General features: G+C 47.2%; 2 protein-coding genes across 3 annotated transcripts in view; one reads left to right on the top strand and one right to left on the bottom strand.

Moving 5' to 3' along the window:
* Window positions 1-211: 211 nt before the first annotated feature.
* On the bottom strand, window positions 212-14220 carry MON1A (MON1 homolog A, secretory trafficking associated). The gene is made up of 6 exons (XM_046647944.1): window positions 13954-14220; window positions 4581-4720; window positions 2817-3302; window positions 1454-2219; window positions 580-727; window positions 212-490 (listed from the first exon to the last, which is right to left on the bottom strand). Exons 2-6 carry the CDS (start codon window positions 4705-4707, stop codon window positions 350-352), a joined length of 1668 nt encoding a protein of 555 aa, XP_046503900.1. The 5' UTR covers window positions 4708-4720; window positions 13954-14220; the 3' UTR covers window positions 212-349.
* Window positions 14221-19985: 5765 nt separating this feature from the next.
* RBM6 (RNA binding motif protein 6) overlaps window positions 19986-26802 on the top strand; it is a 111070-nt gene continuing 104253 nt past the window's right edge. The window contains exon 1 of one of the 2 annotated variants that reach the window (XM_046657201.1): window positions 19986-20172. The gene's annotated coding sequence lies outside the window, so the exon portion shown is untranslated. Of the gene's footprint in view, window positions 20173-20939; window positions 21044-26802 lie in introns of those variants that run through there. The other variant, XM_046657228.1, reaches the window with a different exon arrangement.

Here is a 26802-nt window from a genome sequence, read left to right as displayed (position 1 = left end):
TGGATTTCAGCTGAATGAAAACAGCCGCAGCCCAGGGTCTGATTCTGAGCGTATGTGGCCTGATGCTGTATGAGGGAGGAGGAGAGGGGCTCAAATTGTGCCCCTATGCATGGGAAAGCATGGGCAGAGGCTAGGGAGGAGGATCTGGGGTCTGTATGTGAGTGACAGTGGGTGAGTGAAGGAACTAGTGACAAGGCCCAACAAGTGTCTTCCCCATAGCACTTTAATGCACACATCAACCCACAGTCCTTGCCTTCTGCCTGGGCAAAAGAGGACAGCCCCAGCTGGAGGCTCCCCTGGCTTCCTTGGCCCATTGTGCCTAGGAGGGCTGAGCCCATGCACATTCCCATCAGTAGGTGAGGGGTGTGAGGATGAAGAGGCGGTCTTCTTCTTTGCGGATCCAGCGCATCAGCTTATGGATGGCACTGACAGCCGATGCCTTGGTCCCCAGGGGGCTGTAGCACATGTAGAGCTCAAAGGCACCTGTCACCTGGAGGAGGGAGCATAGAGTGGTCATCCAGGTTAGACACCCCTTGTGGCCCCTGCCCAGAACCCCAGCTTAACCCAGGGCTGCCTTACCCAGGCCAGGAGGTTCTCGTTGGGGCCGGTATAGTAGATGGTCTTGAGTGGGCGGGAGGCATTGTGGGCACGGCTGTGCAAGTACTGGTAGAGGCCCAGCAGCCGCTCCTGTTCCTCTTCACTGGTGTACGGAGCGTCAATCTCAGGGCTGGAGATGGGGAAGTGGGTTCACAAAGAATAACTTCCACGGCCTTCTCTGGAGACCTAGAAAGGCCTATTTCTAGCCAGGGAGACTCTGCCATGTGTCCTATCCTCTAAATGCTCCCCCAGGACAGGGCATTATTTCCCCACCACAAATGACTCCCCAGGACAGGACTGGGCCGACTGAGACTGGAGACCTGTTCTCCCCCCACCCCCAAGTTCACAGCATCTTTAGTGACCCTCCCTTGGAGAGACCAATCTGAGTTTAGGTGTCCAGGACAGAGTAACAGGTCTGAAGTAGGAGAAAGGTGAGCTGGGAACCTTTTGGACCAAAAAGGGTAAAGGGAGGACAGAAGCTGCCACATCTGGCCCCAGCCCCTCTGTTGGAGGAGGAAGCAGTGGAGGAGTTCTGCATCCTGGGCTGGACCAAAATGACTCTTAGGCAGAGTTGCTCAGGGCAGGTGATCCAGGAGACCTCTGTTCTAGATTTCTTCTCCCAGTGTATGGGTATTTTGAGGCCTTCTGGGTAATGAAGTACTTAGAGAGGTGTATGCCTATGGGGAGTAGGGTGACAGGGAGTCTGGGTCCCTGGTGTCAGAGTAAAACAGACCCAGCAAGTCAGTCCATTCCCAGAGGGGTCCTCAGCTTCAGGACTGCATCAGGGCTCAGGCCAAGCCAGCACCCCTTCCCACGCCTATCTCCCTCAAGCAATATCCCCAAGGCCCTCCCTTACCTGGTGAAGAGTCCTGAGCTCTTCGACTTATAGAGGAAGTGGCGCAGGTCGGGGATGCCCACTTGGGCAACACTGTAGTAGGGTGTGCGCAGTGCCTCCCGCAGCGCCAGGTGGGCTCCGCGCTTCCGCAGGCGCTCCTGAAAGCGGCGACGGCAGTCAGAGACTGCAAAGAAGTCCTCGCGGTCGGTGGAGACCAGCAGCAGGCAGAGATCGGTGTCAGGCTCCAGGTAAGAGATGTGTGCGTGGAAGAAGCCGGCTGCGTTGAATTTGGGCAGGCACACAGGTGTCCAGGCCTCGCCCTCACGGAAGGACGAGGAGGAACTTATGAGGTTGAAGAGCAGGTGTAGGTCGATGGGGTGCAGGAATTGGTCCTTGCGGCGCACGAGCGCCACGAGCTGGTTGCGCGCCAGCAGGATGGAAAAGACGAGGCTGCGCGCACGCGCCTGCTGCAGGCTGGCACTCACGGCGTCGCGCACGGCTGCTGCCAGGGGCAGGCAGCGCGCAGCCCCCATCAGGAAGCTCGGGTCTCGCGCCATGAGCTGCAGCAGGTTGTCGGTGATGCGCTCTGAACCCGAGAGCAGGCGCCGCAGGTCGTAGTTCTGCTTCTGCTGGAAGATGTGATTCAGCTGCGCGCCTGTAAGAAGGCTCAGGATCTGGTAGTAGATGTACAGCAGCTCCTGTGCCAGTTCCTGCGCCGACTGCCGCGTGCGGGCCACCGCCACCAGCACCAGTGGGCTCCGGCGCACGAAGACTACCTTGTAGCCATCTGAGGGCGGGGTTGGGGGAGTAGGGGGGGAGTGGTGTCAGCTTCAGCCCTTCTTTGGGAAGCCCTCTGGGATGGGCCGTCTCCTCGGAGCCCGCCTTCCTGAGCAGCTTGTCGCCTTTCACATCCTTTCCACCCTCCCTCAGAGCTCTGTACACTGCAGGGGCTTCAGGATGATGAGAAAAACAGCAGCCCATGGCCCCCTTTTCCTGAGGGCTCTGGGCCTGTCCCTGCCACCTGCTTCACAGACTGGTACCAGCTGAAATGTGGGAAGCACTTCAGAAAAACACACATTCTTGTGCTAAATGGCAACAGCTGGGTGGGGCTCAGGACCAGGGATTTTTTTGGTTACCTCCCCAGGCTTCTCACCCTTACCAAGGGCAAAGCCCATGTCAGAGCCACCTTTGGCCCTCACAACAGCTCTATGAGGCAGTCAGTGTTGTTATCCCATGTTCAGATGAGGACCTGAGGCTGGGTGAAGTGGAGGGACTGCCCTCGGTGACACAGTACATCCCAGCCCCCAAGTCCCTGGGAATCCAAAACCTGTGAATTAACCCTGGCCAGAGGAGCCCTCCCAGTCCCCCTCTCCAGGTGGCTTACCTGCATGGATGGAACGGATGGCGTTCTTGTCAGCCTCCAGGAAGGACACCAGGGCCACCATGACACCCATGGTGCTGGAAAGTGCCTCCTCTGACCCATAGCGGGAGTACACAGGCTTCCCAGCCTCGCTCAGCACAAAGACGTGCTTCTGGTGCAGTCGCCATGCCTCGGCAGCATCCTCCTCATCCCCCTCGCCCGTGCCCTCCCTGGGGGGCTCTGTGGCTGGTCGCCCGGCCGCCCCTGGGGGCTCTAGCCAGTCCTCAGAGCTTCCTGGCAGCATCTCCTCCTGCAGGTCTCGGGCCACACCTGTCAGCTGGGTGCTCAGCTCACTGAAGTCCTGGCTGATCTGGCGCATGTCTGCAGGCAGCGGTGGGGGACCCCCAGCACCCTCTTTGGGGCTCTCCCCAGAAGCTGCCCCATCCTCTGATTCAGTCAGGTCCTCGTAGGAACGGGCATGGACGAACATGGCACCCTCCTGCCCGGCACCTGCCGGCCAAAAGCACTGGTGCTTAGAGCAGTAGCCACTGGCAGACCATCTCACCAGCAAGGTGCCTAATTGGCACTCTAGCTTGACTGCCTTTCCCAATGAAGCAAGCCACTGTTCCCTCCTTCTGTCTGCTACAAATCATGACTCTCTGCAACTTACAGCCCACCGGTCTCCTCCCATCACAACGGGAATAAGACCCAAACCCCTCATGGGTGCAGGGGCGGCTGGTATCTGCCTGCCTCTCTCACTCTCACCTCACAAGCCTTGCCCATCCCAGTCACACTGGCCTTCATCCATCTGCTCTTTGGACACTCTCAACATGCCCCACCTACCTCAGGGCCTCTGCACCTGCTGCTCCTTCCGCCTGGAAGGCACTCCCACCCCCTTGCATGGCTTGCTCCTTGTCACACTTCAGCTCTCAGCAAAGATGTTAGTTGGCTCCTCACCTGACCTCCAACCCCAGGCACTCTACCATGTCTCTCTCTTTGATTTCTCTTGTGGCAGTTGTCAGTTATTGTCCTCCTCAACTACAATGGGGTTGACCCTCAAGGTCAAGAACCTGGGTGTTCACTGCTGTGTGCCCAGCACCTAGCCCTGTGCCTGGAATACCTCGTGTGCTCAGTGAATCTCTCTCCCTGGAAGAAGGCTTCCCTGACCCTGCTTAGGAACCCACAGCTCCTAACCCACTCCATTGTAATGGCCCTCCTAGCCTGTGGCTCCCCCAAGGCAGGGACCATGTCAGTCTTTACTGGTTTTTTTCTTTTGACAAAATAGTTCAACAGATATATTTTGAGTCTCTTTTATGAGTTCGGCACCGTACCAGGCATTGGGGATACAACCGCTCTGTGCTCAAAGAGCTCACAATCTTGTGGATGAGAGAGATGGGCAATATATACATAAACAAATAAAATTACAAAATAACTAGTGTTCTGTACAGACCATGGTCAGACCAGGCCCAACTCACGAGGAGGGGATATTTAAGCTGACAGCTGAGGGAGGGAGGGACAAGGAGCCAGGGAAGTACACTGTAGACACAGGGAATAGGAGGAAAGCCCACACTAGCAGCCAATAGCATGGGGCAAGTGATATAGAATGAGAGGAAGCCCGGATGCAGACTGAGCCCGGTTCCCTGCAGTATCCTCAGCACCTGACAAATATCCAATGAGTGACCAAACACATGCATGAATGAGTGGGAGCAAAAGAGTAGTTGAGAACTGCAATTGCCCTGGAGGTTGCTCTAGCTGTCAGCTGGCTGGGGCTGCACACTCTGCCCATACCTGGCTCCATTCCCTGGGCCAGTCCTGGTGTGGGGCTCTCAGCTCTCTCCACACTCTGCCCATCAGAAGGAGCCAATGTGCCATCAGGGCATTCGTTGCTTCTCTTTCTCTGCATGTCAGCAGCCATCACTTGGGCTCTCCTGTGGGGCAAACAAAGGCATTGTTGAAGGGAAGGGGGAAGGTGCTGTTGGCAGGGGTCATTGGTATAATTAACAGTGATAAGTACAGGAAAGTGTCCCTCACCAGGATCCAGCTAACTCAAACCTCTGGGGAATGAGTTCTGAGTATTCCCGTCTATAGAATGAAGTATGTTGTTCTTTTTATGATTATAAAAGTAAGAATTCATTATATCTATTCATTGTAGAAAACTTAAAAAATACAAAAAAGTATAAAGAAAGAAGTTACCATTTTCCCATCCTTCAGGATCTTTCACTGTTCACATTTAGTGTATTTCCTTCTAGTCTTTTTTAAAAAGTGTATATAAAATGTAAATAATTTTTTTTTTACAAACTGGTAACAGTAGTTAACACTTATTTAGTACCAAGGTAGCATGCTAAGAAGTTTATGTGGATTAAGTTATCTAATCCTGGCCCCTCCTCCCTGAGGCAGGTACTCCTATCAGGCTAGCTTTATAGATGAGGGAACTGAGGCTGAGACAGTTTAAGTACCTTGCCCAATGTCACTACAGGAAGGAAGTGCTGGAGCTGGGAACCGAGACACTTCTCTCTCTTGATATCTTTCACTACACTTCTTACCAAGAACATTTCTCCATTCAAAACTGAGTTGACCAGGGGTTCTTTTTAGATATTTAGGCACTTGCAAAGAAAGAAGTGAGTCAGAGCAAACATGCTTGTCTTCAGTCTAGAGCCTTGCTTTTTTCTAAGTACACTTTTGTACCTTTTGAATTTGGCACCAGGGTTTGCCTTACCAATTAAAAACAACTATAGACATGACAATTCTCAGTGCCCATTTGATAGCCAGGACAAACTCAGCCTGATCTCCCAGTCCTTCTGCAGCCTCAGAGCCAGGTGGAGGTGGCCATGAATGGATGCTAGGCATAAAAAAGTTGGATGGGGCCTGCCCAATGGCCAAGTGGTTAAGTTCACACGCTCTGCTTTGGCGGCCCAGGGTTTTGCCAGTTTGAATCCTGGGCTTGGACATGGCACCACTCCTCAAGCCATGCTAAGGCAGCGTCCCACATGCCACAACTAGAAGGACCCACAACTAAAATATACAACTATGTACCGGGGAACTTTGGGGGAGAAAAAGGAAAAATAAAATCTTAAAAAAAAAAAAAGTTGGATGGCTCACTGGGGGTCAAGCCTCTAGGGTCCCCGAATGGCAGGCTGAAGGGTCTTCATTTGGTAGGCAACATATAGTCCACAGGAGAAGGATTCCATGTGAGGCACTGACCCTTTAGGGAAGAGAAATCTGGCTGGATGGGCTAGAAGGGCAGAAGAGACTAGTCAAGGACTCATGAGGTGGCTACTGCAGGCAGGCCAGGGGCCTGGGAGGGACTGATGTTAGTGTGAGCAAAGCAGATCCTGCCCTTGCCCTCTGGGAGCAGAGCCCATAAGGAACAGCCGAGGCCTTGTCCCTTACTAGCTTGCAACCTTAGGCAACGACTCCACTCTGAGTCTGGCATGAAGAAGGTACTTAAAAAAGCAGATGGAAAGAGTTCTCTCAAACAGACAGCATCACCATCACTAGCATTTGTGTGGCCCCAGCTTGTCTGTGTCCAAGAACACTCTTTAGGACCCTCCTACCAGGCAGCTCATACATATGTACCAAAGAATTTATTTTAAAGGTCTTCTTTGGGGCCAGCCCCATGGATGAGTGGTTAAATTTGCATGCTCCACTTTGGCAGCCCAGGGTTTTGCCGGTTTGGATCCTGGGCGTGGACATGGCACCGCTCATCAGGCCATGCTGAGGCGGCATCCCACACGCCACAACTAGAAGGACCCACAACTAAAAATACACAACTATGTACCAGGGGGCTTTGGGGAGAAAAAGGAAAAATAAAATCTTAAAGAAAAAAAAGCTCTTCTTTTTGTCATCTTTGTTTTAAGCTATGAAATCCTTTCTTCAAATTAATTTTTTGCAGAAGTTCAATGTGCAAAACAGACAGACAGGGAGGCAGGGCCAGAAACTGGCCTGGTGGCCACTCCTGCATTGAGCCTGGAGCACCACAGAGCAAGTGGGGTGGGGGGGAGCACCACTGACCAACAGAATCACGCCACACAGAGTAGGACCAAAGGAAGATTATTTGGGAGGACATCTACCTTTGGGATTTTCTAGGCCACCAATCCCATCCATCAAGACACTCAAGAGTGATGGTTCCCCATGAGAGTCAGAGCCCAGAAGACCAAGGCATGGGCCATCTTGTCTGACAATGGGCCAGGAACTAAGAGGCTGCGTGCCCTCAACAGGAACCTGGGGAGGTGTCCAGAAAGGTCTCCTCTGAAACTGAGACTGAGACCAAGAGGAGCAATCCAAAACAGGCCAAAACAGCCACTGCAATGCCACAGAGCCCAGAGCGGTGAGTGCTAAGGAAACTAGGGCATGCCTAGGTCTTGAGCAGGAAGACAGAGGCCACTTGAGAACCTTGTAGATCATTATTTCACAAGCTAACTTAAAAGCCATAGTGGGTCTGCATTGCTATGTAAAGAGAGTGATCTCAGAGAGATGAGTCTGTCCATGTTCAGGTAGAGGGCAAATTGCTACTGACAGTCCCAGAGTTGTGGCCAGGGCTTCTGGACCTGGCTCCCTGGGTGGCGACCTGGATCCCTGGATGGCGACCTGGATTGGTATGTGTTTTTTTCTGAAGAGAGCATCCAGAACCATTGTTTTAAATGGGAATGCCCGACATTTCTGTCTACTCACTTTCCCACTCCCCTAGTCAATAACTTCACACCTTCTGTCTCCTCAAATTCCTATCATCTCCTTCTCCAGTGCTCACTCTCAGTACTATCAGTGATAACCTTGCTTTCCATTTCACTGAGGAAACAGAAGTCAGCAAGAGAGAACTTCCAAGATTCCCACCACCACCTCACCTCACCTACCAGACTCTGCCATTCTTCTTCTTACTAAAGATGAGCTGTCTCCACTCCACTGAGATCTAACTCCTCCACCACAGCCCCTCTTGCCTACTCAAGCATATGGCTTCAACAGTTGTCTTTCTCTCTCCAAGATCATGAGTTTCCCCTTCTCAATTACCCATCACCAATATGCTGATGTTTCTTCCATTTTCAAAACACTTTCCCTTGGGTGTGTTCACTCTGTGATAATTTGTTGAGCTATACTTATCATTTGTGAACTTTGCTTTATTTCAATTAAAAAGTTAAAACAAATCTCCCCATAACTCTATAATTCCCCTCTAGTTACCACCCCATTTTTCTGCTACCCTTTGTAAAACAAACAAACCTCAAAATAATAAATAATACTTGGAGTTTAATTAGTCAGGTAGGTTAGGCTATGCTACGTAACAAATGAATACCAAAACGGTATAGGCTTTACACATAAAGCCTTATTATTTGCTCACACAAAATCTACTGGTAGCAATTCACAGCAGCTCTATTCTAAGCAGTGATTCAGGAATCTAGGCTACTAGCATCTTATAGCTCTGCCATTTGGAACACATGCCTTCCATATCACCTGGCAGTGGAAGACAGAGCTGGAGGGTCATGTACCAGCTCTTAAATACTTCAAACCCCAGATTGGATCGAACTAGTCATGTGGCCAGAGGGGCTGGAAAATGTGGGGAGCTCATGGATATCTGGTAATCAAGAAGTGTCTCTTAGGCGGCTGGCCCCATGACCGAGTGGTTAAGTTCGCGCACTCTGCTTTGGCGACCCAGGGTTTCGCCAGTTCGAATCCTGGGTGAGGACATGGCACCGCTCATTAAGCCATGCTGAGGCAGCATCCCACATGCCACAACTAGAAGGACCCACAACTAAAAAGTACACAACTATGTACCGGGGGGCTTTGGGAGAAAAAGGAAGAAATAAAATCTTTAGAAGGACCCACAACTAAAAACATACAACTAAGTGCCAGGGGGCTTTGGGGAGAAAAACAAAAAATAAAATCTTTGAAAAAAAAGAAAAAAAGTGCCTCTGGGGCTGACCCAGTGGTGTAGTGGTTAAGTTCGCACGCTTTGCTTTGGCAGCCTGGGGTTTACCAGTTTGGATCCTGGGTGTGGACCTGCACACCGCTCATCAAGCCATGCTGTGGCAGGTGTCCCACATATAAAATAGAGGAAGATGGGCACAGTTGTTAGCTCAGGGCCAATCTTCCTCAGCAAAAAGAAGAGGATTGGTGGTGGATGTTAGCTCAGGGCTAATCTTCAAAAAAAAAAAAAAAAAGTGTCTCTGCCACAGCTTCTCTACTTCTTCTCTTATTCTCTCTTGAACCCATTCCAACCAGACTTTTGCCTCCATTACTCCAGCAATACTGCTCCCATCAAGGTCACCAGTGACCTTCAGGATCATCTCACTTTACTCAGCAGCAGGAATGGACACATTTGATTATTTCCTTTCTCTCCAAACACTTTCTCCTCTTGGCTTCTGGTACACTACTCTCCTTTCTTGGTTCTCCTTCTACCTTGCGGACCACTCCTTCTAAGTCCTCTTATAGTTGAGGGACCCAGAGTTCAGTCCTTGGATCTCTTCTCCGTTTTCATTCAATCACTTAGTGATCTCATTCAGTCTCATGATTTTAAATTCTATCGACACATTGATGATTTCAATTTTTATTTCCAGCATCAATCTCTCTTCTGACTTCTAGAGGCACACACATTTAGCTGTCTACTTGATATTTGCCCTTGGATGTCTTACAGTGTCTCAAAGTTATATGTCAAAAACTGAGTTCCTGATCATCCCCTTAAAAAGTTTTTCCTCCAAAAGCTAGCCCTGATGGCCTAGTGGTTAAAGTTCAGTGCACTCTGCTTTGGCAGCCCAGGGTTTGGTTCCTGGGTGCAGAATCATACCACTCATCTGTCAGTAGCCATGCTGTGGCAGCAGCTCACACAGAACTAGAAGGACTTACGACTAGAATATACAACTATGTGCTGGGGCTTTGAGGAGGAAAAAAAAAAACGAGGAAGATTGGCAACAGATATTAGCTCAGGGAAATCTTTCCCAGAAAAAAAAAAAAGTAGCATCAAAGAACTGGAGTGGTGCTAGCAGTCCTATAAACAAGATTAAAAAAAGAAAAAAAAGTTGTTCCTCCCAGAGTATTCTCAATCTCAGTAAAAGACAATTTCATCCTTTCAGTTATTCAGTGAAAAATCTTAGAGTCATCTCTTATGCCTCTCTGCCCCACACCTCACAAACCAAACCATCAGCAAATCCTGTCAGCTGTACTTCAGAATACAGGCACACCCAGCAAAATGTCTCTTTAGTTAACATTTTCGCCATAGGATGCTTCTTGTTTTTTAATACCCAACTATGGTAGCCAGCTTTCAGGATGGTCCCCAGTGATCCTCAACTGCTGGTATTCAGACCTTTGTGTATTCCCCTCCTACGCTGAGCAGGTTGATCTATGTAACCAATAGGATAATGTGAAAATGACAATGTGTGACTTCTGAGGCTGGGTCACAAAAGATACTGTGGCTTCTGGGGCCTGCCCAGTGGCGCAGCAGTTAAGTTCACACGTTCTGCTTCTCAGCGGCCCAGGGTTCACTGGTTTGGATCCCGGGTGCGGACATGGCACCGCTTGGCATGCCATGCTGTGGTAGGCGTCCCACAGATAAAGTAGAGGAAGATGGGCATGGATGTTAGCTCAGGACCAGTCTTCCTCAGCAAAAAGAGGAGGATTGGCAGTAGTTAGCTCAGGGCTAATCTTCCTCAAAGAAAAAAGAAAAGAAAAGAAAAAGATATCGTGGCTTCTGTCTTGCTCTTTTGGATCACTCTCTCTAGGTGGAGCCATCAGCCATGCAAGAGGACACTCAAGCAGCCCTACAGAGGGAATCTTATGGTAAGAAACTGAGACCTGCAAACAGTCTGTACCAACGTGCCAGTCATGTGAGTGAGCAATTGGAAGCAAATCATCTGGCTCTGGTCAAGCCTTCAGATAACTGCAACCTCATGAGAGACCCTGAGTCTGAACCATCTAGCTAAAGTGCTCCCAAATTCCTAACCCATAGGAACTGTATGAGGTAATAAATATTCATTATTGTTTTAAGCTGCTAAGTTTTGGGATAATTTGTTACACAGCAATAGATAACTAATACAACAAACTTGTGTTGATTCAGCTTATGTTTATACAGAAAAAATATATATTTACATCATCAAAATGTGATCTATATTCTTAAAAAAGTAATGTGCCTTTAAAGTCTCAAATTACACTCCAAATAGAACTCATAGGAGATCACTGAGTGCCAAGAAAAAGAGCTTACTTGCATCATGGCTGTTGCAGGTACTGAAAGAGGCCATGATACTGCATTAAAGCAACAAACATTGTTTGGCGATCAAGAGGGAACGTTTTGAGCATTTTATATCCTAACACTATAATTTATTGAGCATATATTAGTTATATATTTTCCCTAGGTTTTAGTACCATTTTAGAAAATTGGGGATTTAGGGTTGATGAGGGAAGCATTATACTTTTTTCCCATTTAAAATAATGGGAAACAGACACTAAGTTAGTGATCCAGATAGAATGTCCAACTTTCATGGAACAGATTACTGATGTTAAGTGGGAAATGCCCATATCCAGAATCTGACCACTTCTCATCACTTCCACCACTACCACATTGGTCCAAGCCACCATTATCTCTCTAGGAGATTGTTGCAACAGTCTTCTAACCATTCCCCTCACTTCTGCCCTTGCCTCATTCAGTCTATACTTCTCACAGGACTCAAAGTGATCCTCTCGAAACACATGTCAGGTCTTATAATTCCTCCGCTCACAACTCTGTAATGGTTCCATCTCACTCAGGGAGAAAGCCAATTTCTTCACAGTGGTGTACAAGGCTCCACTCTGTCTACCCCTGCCCCCATTACTTCTTTGACCTTATCTCCTCCCCTTTTCCTCCCCTCACTTTGCTTCAGCTCAACCACACTGACTTCACTGGCTTTCCTTAAGTATAATGTAAATGTAAATGACGAGCACTCTTTCACTTCAGAACTTGGCCCTTGCTGAACTTTCTGCCTGGACCACATCTCCCTGCTTTTCCCCCTGCCCCCTACCTCACCTATTCCACTGCTTAGTCTAGATATCTAGATGACTCAGTCTCTCACCTCCTTCAGATTGCTGCTCAAGTGTTACTTTATCAGAGAGGCCTTCCTGCAATATCCCTGATTCTGACAATTTTCTATATTGTAGGTCACCCTGTAACCTGTCACAAATTTCAGAATGTCAGCTCCACATGCAAGAGGAGTTTAATTAATGTTTGCTAGATAAACAACTTTGGAAGAGAGAAGGTGAAAGATCCTCAGAGAACCCCCAGCTATGATGTGGCTTCTGGAGACTCCTGTCTGTGGCAAAGATTTGTCCTTGGTAGCACATAGTCAAATGTTCAGGAACAATGGCTCTGGAATCAGAGGGACCTGAATTAACCTGGCTTGGTTTTATAAGCCTCCGTTTTCTCATCTATAAAATGGGGATAATGAATAGTACTGATTCATTGGGTTGTGGGAGGGTTAAATAAGATAATCCATGTAATTTGGTTACCCTAGCACAGAGTAGGCACTGTATACTCAGTTGCTGCCATTAGCACATCATGATCATTCTTATTTAGCATTCAGAACATGGGTAGTTGCACTTACACACAGATCCAGTGGTCTCTGCCATGTAAATCAGTCCTTTGAGAGTTTGCTCACTCTGAGCCAGGCCATTAGTGAAGTGGCCTGGGAAAAGGTGCTTCTGACCTTGTGAAACCAGGTGGGCTCTGGCCTGAAGTGACTCACCTGTGATGTTGGGCCTAAGAGCTGTCTATTGGCCTAGGACTAACTGGCTATTCATCAGCCATGGAGTTGTAGGAACAGACTGCTGGTTCTCTGCTGTTCCTGGAAGTGTCTCCCAAGTTGAAGTCCTTGGTCTGCCACACGACCCTGCTCTGTGGCCTTGCACCTCTGGCTCAAAGACCCAAACAAGGTCTATAGCAGCTTGCCTAATGTCCTCAGGGCCCACTACCCACTGATCCCTTGTAAGTTTCAGGTGACCGAGCCCAGCATGGCTGAGTGATAGCCAGCATGGTACCCACGTGGAGTAGGGCAGGGTCAGCTTGCAGGGGCTAGTGGACACCTCCTTCACAACTGTTCCCCTGCTACCTGAGACCATGAAGCATCTCAGAATCTCCAAGGCCAATCTGGGGATCTAGACAGAAGTCCTGAGGAACCAGTGCTCTGGACATTTACTCTGGAAACTAGGCAGGAAGGGCGAGTGACTCACAACAAAAACCACTCCAACCTCCACTGGAACTATAACCTTTGTAGCTGAAGCTCCTAGGAGGCTGGGCCTGAAGCAGTTAAGTAAGAGAGGTCTCTTGGAACCAGTCCCAGATGCTCCCTTGGGGCCCCTTCTCAGGCAGCCTCTCTAGAAGTCCCCAGGGCTTGTTACTTTCCCTAGAAGTGCTCTGTAGTGCCTATAAGCATTGTCACCAAACAAGATGGCTCAATCAGCCGTTCTAGTGTGCCTCCCTCCCTCAAGTATCTGCCCTGGAAGGGGGAGGGCCTTGCAAGCGCCTCTCCTTACTGGCTCCCTACCACTCTTGCTCCCTCTTCTTGCTTAGTGCTCCATCCTGCCTCAACCCTTTGGGGAGTGGTCTATCTGTGAAGGTGATGCCAGGATGCATGGCCATGTGGCAGACAGGGCCCAGGTGAGGCTGTACTGTAGCTGCTTCAGCAGGATGTCTACTCCATGCTGAGAGTATGGCTTGGTACTTGTCACTGCTGGTGGCCACTCCCCTCTCTGACAAAGGCTGCTCACCTTCCCCAGCAAACTCTAGCCCAAAAAGGGTGGCTCACTGGGTACAAGGGGCAGCTCTGTTATCTAAGCCAGGGCACCCTTAAGAGTAAAGTCCCAAGCCCGAAGGCACTTTCAGGAGCTGCCCCGCTCACCTGACAGTCACCTCTGCCAATCTTTGAGCGGACTTTGCTGACCCAATGTGTGTGCGTTGGGGGGCGGGTCCAACCTGGCCACTGCCCCCCACAGTACTTCGCCCTCCCAGCCAAAGGATGGATTCCAGGCCTCGCCTTTCGTATTCCCCAGGTGGGGGCCAACCGGCTAAGGCACCCAGAGAAACCCAGTCCTCCTACCACAAATGGCAGCGTAGCCTGCAGAGGCCCCTAGTCTTCAAGCCCCTCCCTTCAAGGATGACAGCTCTCCAGTCTCTCGGCGCCCCCAGGCCACGTGGGTTGGCAGTCGGACTCACCTGTTTCTTGGGGGAGGGGCCCAAGACGCTCAGAGATAGCCGGTCACTGCCCTCTGCCGGACCCCCAGGAGGACACGGATGTCCGGCAGGGCCCGTACTGAGAGCGTAGGTTTGCGGGGCCACAGTACCCTGCGAACGCAGACATGGCCACAGCGTGGGCCACTGCCTTCTCCCACCGTCCCTCGCCCGGCAGCCGGCCCAGGAAGACAGCCCTCGCCGGCCTCTAGCGGCAGAGGCCCAGCTCCAGCCGCTCGGCCCGGCTCGACCCGCCCCCGGGGTGCATTATGGGAAATGTAGTCCGCCCTCACGGTCGCCTGCGGCTCCACGGCGTGGTTTTAGCCGCCAGATTCGGGCAGAGCCTGGGTCGGGGCCTGACCCGGGTTGGGGATTGCCTCCCCTGGTGCCGCCTTCTCCAGCCTCCCGGCCAGGCCCAGGCGCCTCTTCCGAGCTCAAAGCCCCGGCTGGACCGCAGGCTCAGTCTCCGGTCCCTCTGCCGCCGGAGCCAATTAGAGGTTTATTTCAAGTGAGAGAAAGAGACGTTGGCGTTGTTTTCTCCACTGATTGTGGAAGCACAGTGTAAGTTTGGGGGCTGGATAAGTGTCATTAGTGGACCCAGCCACTCCGGCTGTAAAGGATGTAGGCACACTGATTGTTGCTAAAAAACATCCTTTTAGCCAGGTTTTAATATATCAGTATGAGGCTCTAGAACAGTAGTTCTCAACTCTGCACATAGCATGATCTGGGGAACTTAAAAAAACACTAATGCCTGGACACCACTCCTAGAGATTTTGACTTAATTACACTGAGATGAGACTCTGGCATCAATATCTTTTCAAAAGATTCACAGGTGATTTGCCAGGGCAAGGAACCACTCACTTCTCTGGACATTCGTAATTTCCTAGGTGCAAAGCAATAAAAACAGCAGGAAAACATAAAGCTTTCCCAATTTTATTTTTGGAGAACAGTTTAAAGAAGTAAAATTTGGGGCCGCTCTGTGGTCTAGTGGTTAAGTTTGGTGCGCTCTGCTTTGGTGGCCCAGGTTCGGTTCCCGGGTGTGGACCTACACCACTGGTCAGTGGCCATGCTGTGGCAGTGACTCATATACAAAATAGAGAAGGATTGGCACAGATGTCAGCTTAGGGCGAAACTTTCTCAGCAAAAAAGAAAAAATAAAGAAGTAAAATTAGGGATTAACGACAATATTGCTCATGTTTTCTCTGAAGCAATTAAATCACTCTATAGCCTCCTGGTTAATTCCCCCAACAGTTCTGGAATGAAGGAAAAAGCCTAAAACTACTCCTTTGATTCTCCCTGCTGCTCCAAGCACCCCAATGTAGTGTTCTGTTCCCATCTCTGCTCTACACCGGAATTAGGGGAGAGTTCTGCCCCTGGGCTTTTCTCCTGGTCTCAGAAGGCTGCCACTTGGAACCTACTTCCACAACACTGGCCTGTGACTAACATGGTTACAAAGCTGTGGCCGTTTACTAGAAGTGGCTTTGCACAGGGCTATTAGATCCTTGCACATAATTTAAGGGAAGCTTTCTCCTCCCTTTTAGGTGAGAACACATGAAAAATGCCCAATTCCTAAAACTGTCTATCCCCCTGGAAAACAGGTCACTCAGTATTTTCTCTCCTCACTAGCTCAGGAGTACAGGCTTCCTCCCTTAGGGTAAATATCATTTATACAGTTTTGCTCTCATTAATCCTACCATATTACATTGTAAGAATTTAAGCCAAGAAGATATCATATTCTCTGGTTGGTACAGAACTATCCTGGCTATATTCCATTAACCAGAAGTTGTACCTCATAGAATTGATCTCCAGGGCCAGCCCCATGTCCCAGTGGTTAAGCTTGCGTGCTCCGCTTTGGCAACCCAGGGTTTCGCCAGTTCAAATCCTGGTCTCGGACATGGCACTGCTCATCAAGCCATGCTGAGGCGGCATCCCACATGCCACAGCTAGAAGGACCCACAACTAAAAATATGCAACTATGTACCGGGGGCTTTGGGAGAAAAATGAAAAATAAAATCTTTAAAAAAAAAAAGAATTGATCTCCACAGAAGACAAATTTAAAGTTTTCTAACATATCTAACTAGTCTCCTCCACAATCTCCATGTTGACCTCAGGGTTTCTTCAAGAGTCTCACTTGCTTTCAAGCACATCAACTCCACCAGATAGCACCATTGTCATTTGGAAGTACTGCGTCTACTCAGCCAAGCAAGTAGCCATATATCCCATGTGCTTCTGGCTAAGACTTGTGCCTAGGACACTCTCAGAGGGCAAGTCACTGTGGCTACTTACTAAAACATTTGAAAGTTGTTATTTAAAACTCTGTTTTAATCTATCTATTGATTTATATTTGAATATTGAGACAATTCCTTCCTATAGGTCACTTTTTGCTGATAGAATTACCAAGAAATAAATCTTGATCTTTTGGAATAATAATAAATGTCAAGCCCATGATGGGTCTGCTGCCCTGTACAATGCTGTTTCAAACCTTGGGTTTTCCATAAACAACATGCTACCCTGACACCTTTTGTCTCCCTCCAGGGTGAGGGCTCTTCAAAACTTTAGTTTTCTGTTTTGTCTAGGCCCATGATTTTCATGGACACAGTGTTTCATCTTCACAACAGCAGTAGTGAGGACTAGGTGGGGCTGGAGCAAAGATAACAATATGACCTCTTGTTCTTCCCCAGATTTCTTTTCTTTCCTAGCTTTAGTGGACATTTCAGAACCTGAGGTGCTATGAAGAGGCTGTAGCTAAACTGAAAGGCCTGACTGTACACAGAGCCTGGGATCTTTTCCCAGCCCTGTTGCTATCTTGCTTGCGTGACTCGGGGCAAATCCTTTAAGACTCTTTCAGCATCTCCAGCAGTTTCCCCTCATATAAATTTTAAGATATTTAATGTGAAGTATTCTGTGCTAATAATAAGAATAGTCCATCCTTCCCTGGAAATTTTGAAGAGGTTTTTCCTTCCTGCCTTTATTACTTTGTAACTCCTGGTAAGGCAGCTGGTTAGCTGCTTTTCCTGCTCTCCTGGAAAATTTCATCTATGGTCTTCTATCATCCGTATCTCTCTTGGTTCGGGTCGCTCATTTTTTTTCAAAGATTTTATTTTTCCTTTTTCTTCCCAAAGCCCCCTGGTACATAGTTGTATCTTTTTAGTAGTGGGTCCTTCTAGTTGTGGCATGTGGAATGCTGCCTCAGCATGGCTTGACAAGCAGCGCCATGTCTGTGCCCAGGATCCAAACCAGCGAAACTCTGGGCTGCCAAAGCAGAGTGCACGAACTTAGAACTTAACGACTCGGTCACGGGGCCGGCCCCACCTGTCTCTCATTGTAACATTTGATCAGATCCCTACTTTCAATGCTGAAGAGCCATGGCTTCAGTGAGACTGAGGGAACAAGGAACAACAGGCAGGACAAGGTCTTTCTCTTTGCTGGGTCCTCCTCTGTGAGGATTTAGGGGCTGAAAGTGAGCCCACCTCCCTGACTGGACCCTGTACTCCACATTCTAGGCGAGGGTGCTGCTCTGGGTCAGCTCTTCTAAATAGTTCATGCTTCCTGGTCTTAGGCAGTGAAAACAATCTTTCAAGTACTATGGCCTCACATAAGTAAAAAAAAAAATTCCAGGGGCTGGCCCCAAGGCCGATGGGTTGGGTTCGTGTGCTCTGTTTTGGTGGCCTGGGGTTTCGCCGGTTCGGATCCTGGGCGTGGACATGGCACTGCTCATCGGGCTACGTTGAGGCGGTGTCCCACATGCCACAACTAGAAGGACCCACAACTAAAAATATACAACTATGTACTGGGGGGATTTGGGGAGAAAAAGCAAAAAAAAAAATTCCAGATGCTTCCTCTGAAAACCCTCAATAATCATCTTAAGGAAAGGGGGAAGGTAGTCAGGAGCAGCATGAGCCTTGGAGTGGGACTGACCTGGGTTGGAATTCCCTACCCTTTGCTTTCCAACTATGGCAAGTTAATCTTTCTGGGCTTTGGTTTCCTTAAGTATAAAAAGGGGATGTCATATGGTTATAGTGAAGATTAAATGAGATAATGAAGTGCCAGCACAATGCCAGACATATAGTGCAATAAAGAGTAGCAACTATTATTACCCAAGGAGATTCGGCATAAGGCAAGAATAATTAGTTCCTTTTATGGTTTACCTCTTTAGAGGATAAAGTACTATCTGATAAGGAAGAGACTCACCAATAATGGCCCAGTTTGGGAAGCAAAGTCAAAGTACCCACAGTTCTGTGTAGCTGTTCCTCCTCTTCCCAGGAACCTCTTAGTGTTCATGTGCCCCAGGGCTCAGGGTTGGAACTCTACTCTCCTGTCTATACTCGCTTCCTCATTCCCTTGGTCACCTCATCCAAGACCATGGCTTTAGATACCAGCACCAGCAATATGATGACACCTCCCAGATTTGCATCTTTAGCCCCTGACTTTACTCGGAACTCCAGACTGATGTATCTAACTGCCAACTCCACAATCTCACTTGTCTACTAGACATAGGAAACTCAACCTACCCAAAACTGATCTCCTGTTCTTCCTACCAAACCTGCTCTTCTCACATTCTTCCCTCTCTTCCCTCATCCCAGTCCATGTCTCCTGTTTCCATTAATAGCCACACAGGTAAAGTACCACCCTTCTGTGGTTGTGTTATTGCAAGTCTCCTACTGACTGCCTTGCTTCTGCCCTTCCCACCTTCAGCCTATTCTCTACACAGCAGCCAGAGGGATCCTATTAATATGGAAGTCAAGTTATGATATTATTCTATTTAGAGACCTCCAAAAGTTTTCCATCTCTCCTTACAGAAACCAAACTCATTTCAGCAGAGACTGTACATCTTGTTTAGTTTGTTGTCTGTCTCCAATAACTGCCCCACCCCCATCTCCATTAGTATGCAAATTTTATCCAGTTTAATTCATTCCTGCAACCTCAGCATCTGATACAGTGCCTGGCACAGAGTAGGTGCTTTATAAAGTTCTTGAATGAATGATGATTTTCAAGCAAGATGCCTGAAAAGTGGGAAGGTAACTTTAAAGACTACTTAACCCAACAACTTCTGATCTCTATAGACAAGGCTTGCTTTATTTTAGAATGCTTTATATGCTTTTCTTGCAGCAGACTTCTTTTATCCCATGATGTTGAATTTAGGTTATAAAATCAGGTTACTTTCCCTAAGGGTTGCACTAACAGGGACACCAGGTGGCCGGAACCAGTGAGCATTTTAACCAGTGTAGACAATCCATCTGGAAGCTTGGAGCTGGCCATTTGAAGAACGTTAGCTGAAAGGAGATTCTGGAAGTGAGCTGCAAACTGATAGCTGTGCTGTCCCATTTTCCACTAGGTTGCTGATTTGCAGAGACCTTCCAGTTCCTCTGTGGCCTCGCACAAGTTAATCTTGGCCAGATTTATTGCCCGAGAGTCTTGTGGAAGCTGGGTGGATTTTCCTTCGATAGGGCTACTGAACCTTTAACATAGCTGATATCCGCCTGGTATTCTCGAGGTGGGGATGCCTCACCTGGAAACTCATCAGAAAGAAAAGGAGATGAGCCTCTGTGACTGCTTCTGTAATTCAAGTGCTTCTCTCGTATCTATCTTCGGGTCTTGGGCAAAAGGACTAAGATCTTTGGCTGGGAGGGTCGGGAGCCAGGCGCTTGTGTAGGTCAGCAGTCCCTTCCCAGGAAAGCTTAGGCCGGAGCAGGCTCCCTTCCATTTCTTTGACACTAACGGATAATAAGGCGGCCTCGAGCTAGGGAGGCCAGGGCCGTGTCCGCGCTCCTGGTGGGGAGCAAACATCGAGAAGGCCAAGCAACCAAAAGACTGCAGGTTTTCCTCAACTCCAAAGGGAGCGCAGGACTATCAGCGGCCACTAGCCAGCTGCCAAACCACAAGCCCCAGCAAGCCGGTGGACCTCGGCGGAGAAGCGCGGCCTCCCATAGGACGCCGGCGAGTAGCTGATCCTTTCGCCCCGCCCTCGCAGGCAAAAATAACTCCCCAACCCCCACCCCACCACGCGCGGGGCACGGCGGGAGTGGAGTCGGTGCGACTCCTTGCTGTACTCCATCTCCCGGCGGGCTGAGCGCTGAAGGCGGCGGCGCCGCGCCTTTGTGGAGGCAGCGGCCGGCGCGGAGGAAGTTCCGGTCTCCGCGGCGCTGGGTCGGTGGCGGCGGCTGAATATTAGGAGGAGCGGGCCGTGGAGGCCGCGTTGCCTAGGTAAGGGCCCGGGGCGGTAGAGAGGTCGTGCCGGAGCCTGCGGGGAAGGAGGCTGCTCGTCAGGCCGCTCTGGAAATCGCAGGCCCACGCGGCCTGGAAGCTGCGGCTTCGGTGTCGCGGGGCGGCCGCGGCCTCGCTCGGGAAGAAGAGAGCAAAGTGGCGGTGTGGTTAGGGAGGCGCCGCCCACCGGAGGAACGCCCCGGAACGGTCGCGGGCCCGGGGCGGGGCTCGGCGCGGCGGTAGAATTACCGGTCCAGTCTCGGGGCGGCCGGCTTGCGGGGTTGAGGGCTGGCGTGTGGTTGCGGTTCGGTACTCCCGGTCTGCGGAGCCGCAGGCGGGCCCTTTCCTTCTCCTTTTTTCCTGCTGTTGCAGGAATCTGATAGAGTTCTGAGGCATTGCTTGAGAGGGAGCCCTTCTTGTGTCTAGCACAGAGCTTCGCCGTCAGGCCTGGACGGATACAAGTGGGCTCGGTCGGACCACAGGGCGCGGGAGCTCGGAGCCCGGCACGCGGGGCGGTAGAACCTGGAGGCGGGGGAGTGGTCTGGTGGGTTCTTTGCCCGTTGGGCAAATGTGGGAGGAGAGGGATGTTTCCTTGTATTTACTCTTTAGATTCCTTTTGGCATTGTAAATCTGTTTTTCTCTTAACTTCAGAATTGATGTTGTGCTTCTAGGTTCAACTCGCAGTGCATTTTTTTAGCGAAAAGAACGGGCCTTGTTTTGAAGGGTACGTAAACCGTAAGGGTAATTGTATTTTTTACATATTCCAGGTTTGCTTGTGAAGGTCAGAGTTGCTGGAGCTAAGTGAAGGAGTTCAGTAGACTGATGCGTCTGGTCACCTGGTTCATTTTCTGAACTCTGGATTGTGCCCTAGGTTTGTTAGTTTTCAATTTCCTGTTGAGTAATGCCACCAGTGTGAGTGGTTTAATAATGTCAACATCAGCAAACTTGAGAGGACTGTAAGGAAGAGGTATCAGGAACTGATGAGTGGTAGGACAGGCAATGTCTAAAGTAACTAATGGTATGTTACCATTTTGGTGAAGCACAACAAAAGTTAGACTTGAACCTTGTCTTATTATTAACTAGCATCTAACTAGGTACTTAACCTAGGTTAGGTACTAGGTCTCTCTTTCTGGACGTCTGTAGCACCCTTCTTTATAGAGTTCTGTTACCAGACGGGTTTATTTTTGTTGCCTTTAGGATCCCAACTGCTTGTAGCCTTTCAGAGGAGAATTGTCAAGGAGGAGGTTACTAAAGGAACTCACTGGACTTATTAAAAATACTTGGGCAAGGTTATACTCTTCTGCCAATGTTTAAATGTATAAACTGGTGTTAATCTGATTCAGAGTTGTATTAAGATTAAAACTATTGGAAAGTTCTGAAACTTTAAAGATCATAAATCTTCTTTGATGGACTCTTCTAGCTGTGTATAAAGTGCTTAGAATCAATTTTTCTGCTAGACTCCAACAGTATGTTGTTAGTCTCATTCAGTTAGTTAACGGGGCAGCTATTGAGTGCCTTTTATACTCCTACCATCACAGTGTGGGACTCAGTATAGCAGATTGGGTAACTATAAGGAGCTCTAGAATCTGATGGGGTTTGAAACCCTGACTCCTCCACTGACTCAGTGACTTCGGACAGATTACCTAATTTCAGTTTCCTCGTATGTGAAATGAGGTTAAGAAATCTAACCACTTCATAGGTTGTTGTGAGATTTATGTAATACATATAATGCCCTTAGAACAGTGCCTGGTGTGCAGAAAGTGTTCACTAAACGTTAGCCACTACTGTTACCTTTCTTTAAAACAGCTTTGTTGAGATATAATTCATACACCATACAATTCACACATTTAACGTGTATAATGGTTTTTTGTATATTACTAATATTTTTACAAAGTTGTGGTAAATATAATTTGTTACATATATTGTAACAAAATTTGCCATTTAAACCTTTTTTATTTTTTTATTTTTTTTTAAAGATTGGCACCTGAGCTAACAACTGTTGCCAATCTGCGTTTTTTTTTTTCTTTCTGCTGCTTCTCCCCAAATTCCCCCAGTACATAGTTGTATATTTTAGTTGTGGGTCCTTCTAGCTGTGGCATGTGGGACGCCGCCTCAGTGTGGCCTGATGAGTGGTGCCGTGTCCACGCCTAGGATCCAAACCAGCGGAACCCTGGGCCGCAGCAGCAGAGGATGCAAACTTAACCACTCGGCCACGGGGCCTGCCCCTAAACCATTTTTAAGTGTAAAATTCAGTGCATTAATTACATACACAATGTAGTGCAACCATCACTACTATCTGTTTCCAAAGCTTTTTCAACACCCCAAACAGGAACTTTAACCATTAAGCAAATAACTCCCATTGCTCCCTCCCTCCATCCTCTGCTAACCTCTTATCTATATTCTGTCTGTATGAATTTGCCTGTCCTAGGTACCCCATTTATGTGGAATCATACAATATTTGTCCTTTTGTGTCTGATTTATTTCACTTAATGTTTTCAAAGTTCATTCATGTCATAGCATGTATTCAAACTTCATTCCTTTTTTAAAAATAAAAAAAGTGTTTTAGTTGAGATATAATTGACATTTTCATTCCTTTTTAAGACTGAATAATATTCTATGGGTGTGTATAGACCACATTTTGTTTATCTCTTCATTTGTTGGTAGACTATTGAGTTGTTTCCATCTTTTGGCTGTTGTGAATAATGCTGCTATGAACATTGGTATACAAATGTGTCTTCATGACTCTCCTTTCAGTATCTTTAGGTATATACCCAGAAGTGGGTCTTATGATAATTCTGTATTTCTGTTTTTCCACAGCAGTTGCATCATTTTATATTCCACCAGTAGTGCACAAGGGTTCCAACTTCTCCACATCCTTGCCAGTACTTGTTTCCTTGTTTTCTGACGATAGCCACCATAATGGATATGAAGCAGTATCTCTCTTTTTTTCCTTTCTTTTTCTGCTGAGGAAGATTTGCCCTGAGCTAACATCTGTTACCAGTCTTCCTCTTTTTGTTTGAGGAAGATTTGCCCTGAGCTAACATCCATGCCAGTGTTCCTCTGTTTTGTATGTGGGTCACTGCCACAGCATGGCCACCCATGAGTAGTGTATGTCTGCACCTGGGAACCGAACCTGGGCCACAGAAGCAGAGTGCACCTACCTTAACCACTAGGCCACAGCGCCAGCCCCCTTTTTTTCCCATTTTTTAGTGTACAGTTTAGTGATACTAAGTACATTCATGTAGTGCAACCATTATTACCATCCAGCTCCAGAGCTTTTTTCATCTTCCCAAACTAAACTCTGCACCTATTTAACAATAACTCCCCCATTCTGTCCTCCCCCAGCCCCTGGCAACCACCATTCTGCTTTCTGTCTCTGTGAATTTGCCTGTTCTAGGTACCTTTATATAAGTAGAATCATAAATCATACAATATTTGTTCTTTTGTGACTGGTTTACTTCCCTTAGCATAATGTCTTCAGGGTTCATCCATGTTATAGCATTTATCAGAGTTTCATTCCTATTTTGAGGCTGAATAATATTCCATTATATGTATATACTACATTTTGTTTATCATCTCTTGATGGACATTTGAGTTGTTAACACCTTTTAGCTGTTGAGAATAATGCTACAGTGAGCATGGGCATACAAATATCTGTTTGAGTCCCTGTTTTTGTTTCTTTTGGGTATATACCCAGAAGTGGAATTCCTGGATCATATGGTAATTCTATTTGTGATTTTTTGAGGAACTGCCTTACTGTTTTCTACAGTGGCTCTACCATTTTACATGTCCAGCATGCACAGGGTTCAAATTTCTCCACATCGCCAACCTCTGTTAGTTTTTTTTTTTTTTTTGGAGAATAGCCATCCTATTGGGTGTAAAGTGGTATGTCATTGTGGTTTTGATTTGCATTTCCCTATTCGTTAATGATGTCAAGCATCTTTACATGTGTTCATTGGCCCTTTGTATATCCTTCTTTGCAGAAATGTATATTGACGTCCTTTGCCCAGTTTTGAATTAGGTTGTTTTTTCTTGTTGAGTTTTAGGAATTTTCTGTGTATTCTGGATATTAATCCCTTATCAGTATGTGATTTGCAAATATTTTCTCCCATCCTGTGGGTTGTCTCTTTACTCTGTTGATAGTGTTCTTTGATGCAAAAAAGCTTTTAATTTTGATGAAGCCCAATTTGTCTATTTGTGTTTCGTTGACTCTGCTTTTGGTGTCATATCCAAGAGATTATTACCAAATCCAATGCATAAAGCTTTCCCTCTGTTTTCTTCTAAGAGTTTTAATTCTTACATTTAGGTCTTTCATCCATTTTGAGATAATTTTTTTTTTTAAGATTTTTTTATTTTTTTCCTTTTTCTCCCCAAAGCCCCCTGGTACATAGTTGTATATTCTTCGTTGTGGGTCCTTCTAGTTGCGGCATGTGGCACGCTGCCTCAGCGTGGTTTGATGAGCAGTGCCATGTCCGTGCCCAGGATTCGAACTGACGAAACACTGGGCAGCCTGCAGCGGAACGCGCGAACTCGGCCATGGGGCCAGCCCCTTGAGATAATTTTTGTATATGGTATGGGGTAAAGGTCCCATTTCATTCTTTTGCATGTGGATATCCAGTTTTCCTGTGACCATTAATTGAAAAGACTGTTTTTTCCCCATTGAATGGTCTAGGCACCCTGTTGAAAATCACTTGACCGTACATGTGAGGGTTTTTCTGGGTTCTGTATTCCATTGTTCTGTATATCTATCCTTTTACTAGTACCAGACTGTTTCAATTACTGTAACTCTGTAGTTAAGTATTGAATTTAGAAAGTGTGAGTCCTCCAAGTATGTTCTTTTTCAGGATCGTTTTGGCTGTTTAGAGTCCTTTGAAATTCTGTGTGAATTTTAGAGTAGGTTTTTCTAAGGGCGTTGGCTTTGGAATCAGATGGTCTTGAGTTTGCATATTGGCTTTTCCTCATATTAGTTATATTATTTTGGCGCAGGTTTCTCAAACTATTTGAGCCTCAGTTTCATAGTCTGTAAAGTGGGGATAGTAATAGAACCTTCTCTGTGGAGGACTTGGGATGATTAAATGAGAGAACCTGTGTAAAATGCTTAACTGTGGCAGAGTCAGTACTCTGCAGTGCTTGCCTTTATTATTCTTGTTTCAGGGTAGGAATAGACATACTCAGGGAGGTCCTTTCCAGCTAATGTTATTATGATTTAAATACCTGAACATAGTAGCAGTAGTAATAGTATTCAATACATTGTTGCTTTAAAATTTTTCAAAACTTTTTTTGGGGGAGGCATAATTTACATATCATAATGATGCAGTCGCCACCACTATTCAGATTTAGAATATTTCTAACACCTCAAAACATTTCCTAGTTCCTGTTTGTTGTAAATCCCCACATCCCACTCTAACTGCAAGTCCTAGCATCCACTCATCTGCTTTCTGTCTCTGTAGTTTATTTTGTAAAAATTTCATGTAATTGGAATTATACAATTCTTAGTCTTTTGTGTCTTGCTTCTTTCACTTGTAATGTTTTTTGAGGTTCATCTATGTTGTTGCATTCTTTTTTATGGATATCACATTTTGTTTATCCATCCTCCTGTTGATGAATATTTGAATTGTTTCCAGTTTTTGGCTATTATGAATAATGTTGCTATGAGTATAATTGTTTCTTATGCATGATCTCATTTACTCCTTATAGTAATCATATGAGGTAGATATCATTATTATTCTCATTGTATAGGAGAAGAGCTTTGAGGCATATAGAAGTTAAATAACTTATTAAGGACACATAAATAGAAAACTGGGTTGTTTTTTTTTTAAAGATTGGCACCTGAGCTAACAACTGTTGCCAGTCTTTTTTTTTTTTTCTTTTCCTCCTCCTTCTCCCCAAAGCCCCCCAGTCCATAGTTGTATATTCTAGCTGTAGGTCCTTCTGGTTGTGCTGTGTGGGACGCCGCCTCAGTGTGGCCTGATGAGCAGTGCCACGTCCACACCCAGCATCCAAACTGGCGAAACCCTGGGCCGCCAAAAGTGGAGTATGTGAACTTAACCCCTCGGCCATGGGGCTGGCCCCTGGACTTTTGATTCAAACGCAGGGAGTCTGACTCTAAAACACTTGCACTAGACCAATGATCTTGAAACCCTTTTACTCTTGGACCACTTAAGAGAATTAAAAAAATTTTCCCTGGGCGGCCCCATGGCTGACTGGTTAAGTTCACGCGCTCTACTTCAGCGGTCCAGCATTTCACTAGTTCGGATCCTGGGCGTGGATGTCTCATCCAGTCATGCTGAGGCGGTGTCCCACATGCCAAAACTAGAAGGACCCACAACTGAAAAAAATATACAACTATGTACTGGGGGGCTTTGGGGAGAAAAAGGAAAAATAAAATCTTGAAAAAAAAAATTTTCTTCCTAAAATTTTGAAAAACTTATTTACCACCTTGCACATTTTTAAGTTAGCATCATAGCATTTGTGTCATAAATGGCTGCAAAGGATGTATTTTCTGACATAATATGTATTGCATGCATGCTTTAAATATGTATTTGTCAAAACCTTGGAACTGCAGATTTTATGGAAAACGTCTGCCGTGTAATCTAATCGGCAAATCAAACTTTAATGTCAGTCATTTGG

This window comes from Equus quagga, chromosome 1, assembly GCF_021613505.1.
Source record: "Equus quagga isolate Etosha38 chromosome 1, UCLA_HA_Equagga_1.0, whole genome shotgun sequence".
Lineage (NCBI taxonomy): Eukaryota > Metazoa > Chordata > Mammalia > Perissodactyla > Equidae > Equus > Equus quagga.
Note: the sequence above shows the minus strand (reverse complement) of the source record. Positions and strands in the feature narration are given on the sequence as shown.

What these genes read in the sequence shown, in the direction of transcription:
- MON1A (XM_046647944.1), bottom strand. Translation starts at nt 4,707, where the DNA reads ATGGCTGCTGACATGCAGAGAAAGAGAAGCAACGAATGCCCTGATGGC. An exon ending in CATCCGTTCCATCCATGCAG is followed by an intron (nt 2,220 to 2,816) that starts GTAAGCCACCTG and finishes CCCCGCCCTCAG; the next exon opens with ATGGCTACAAGGTAGTCTTC. An exon ending in ACGAGAACCTCCTGGCCTGG is followed by an intron (nt 491 to 579) that starts GTAAGGCAGCCC and finishes TCCCTCCTCCAG; the next exon opens with GTGACAGGTGCCTTTGAGCT.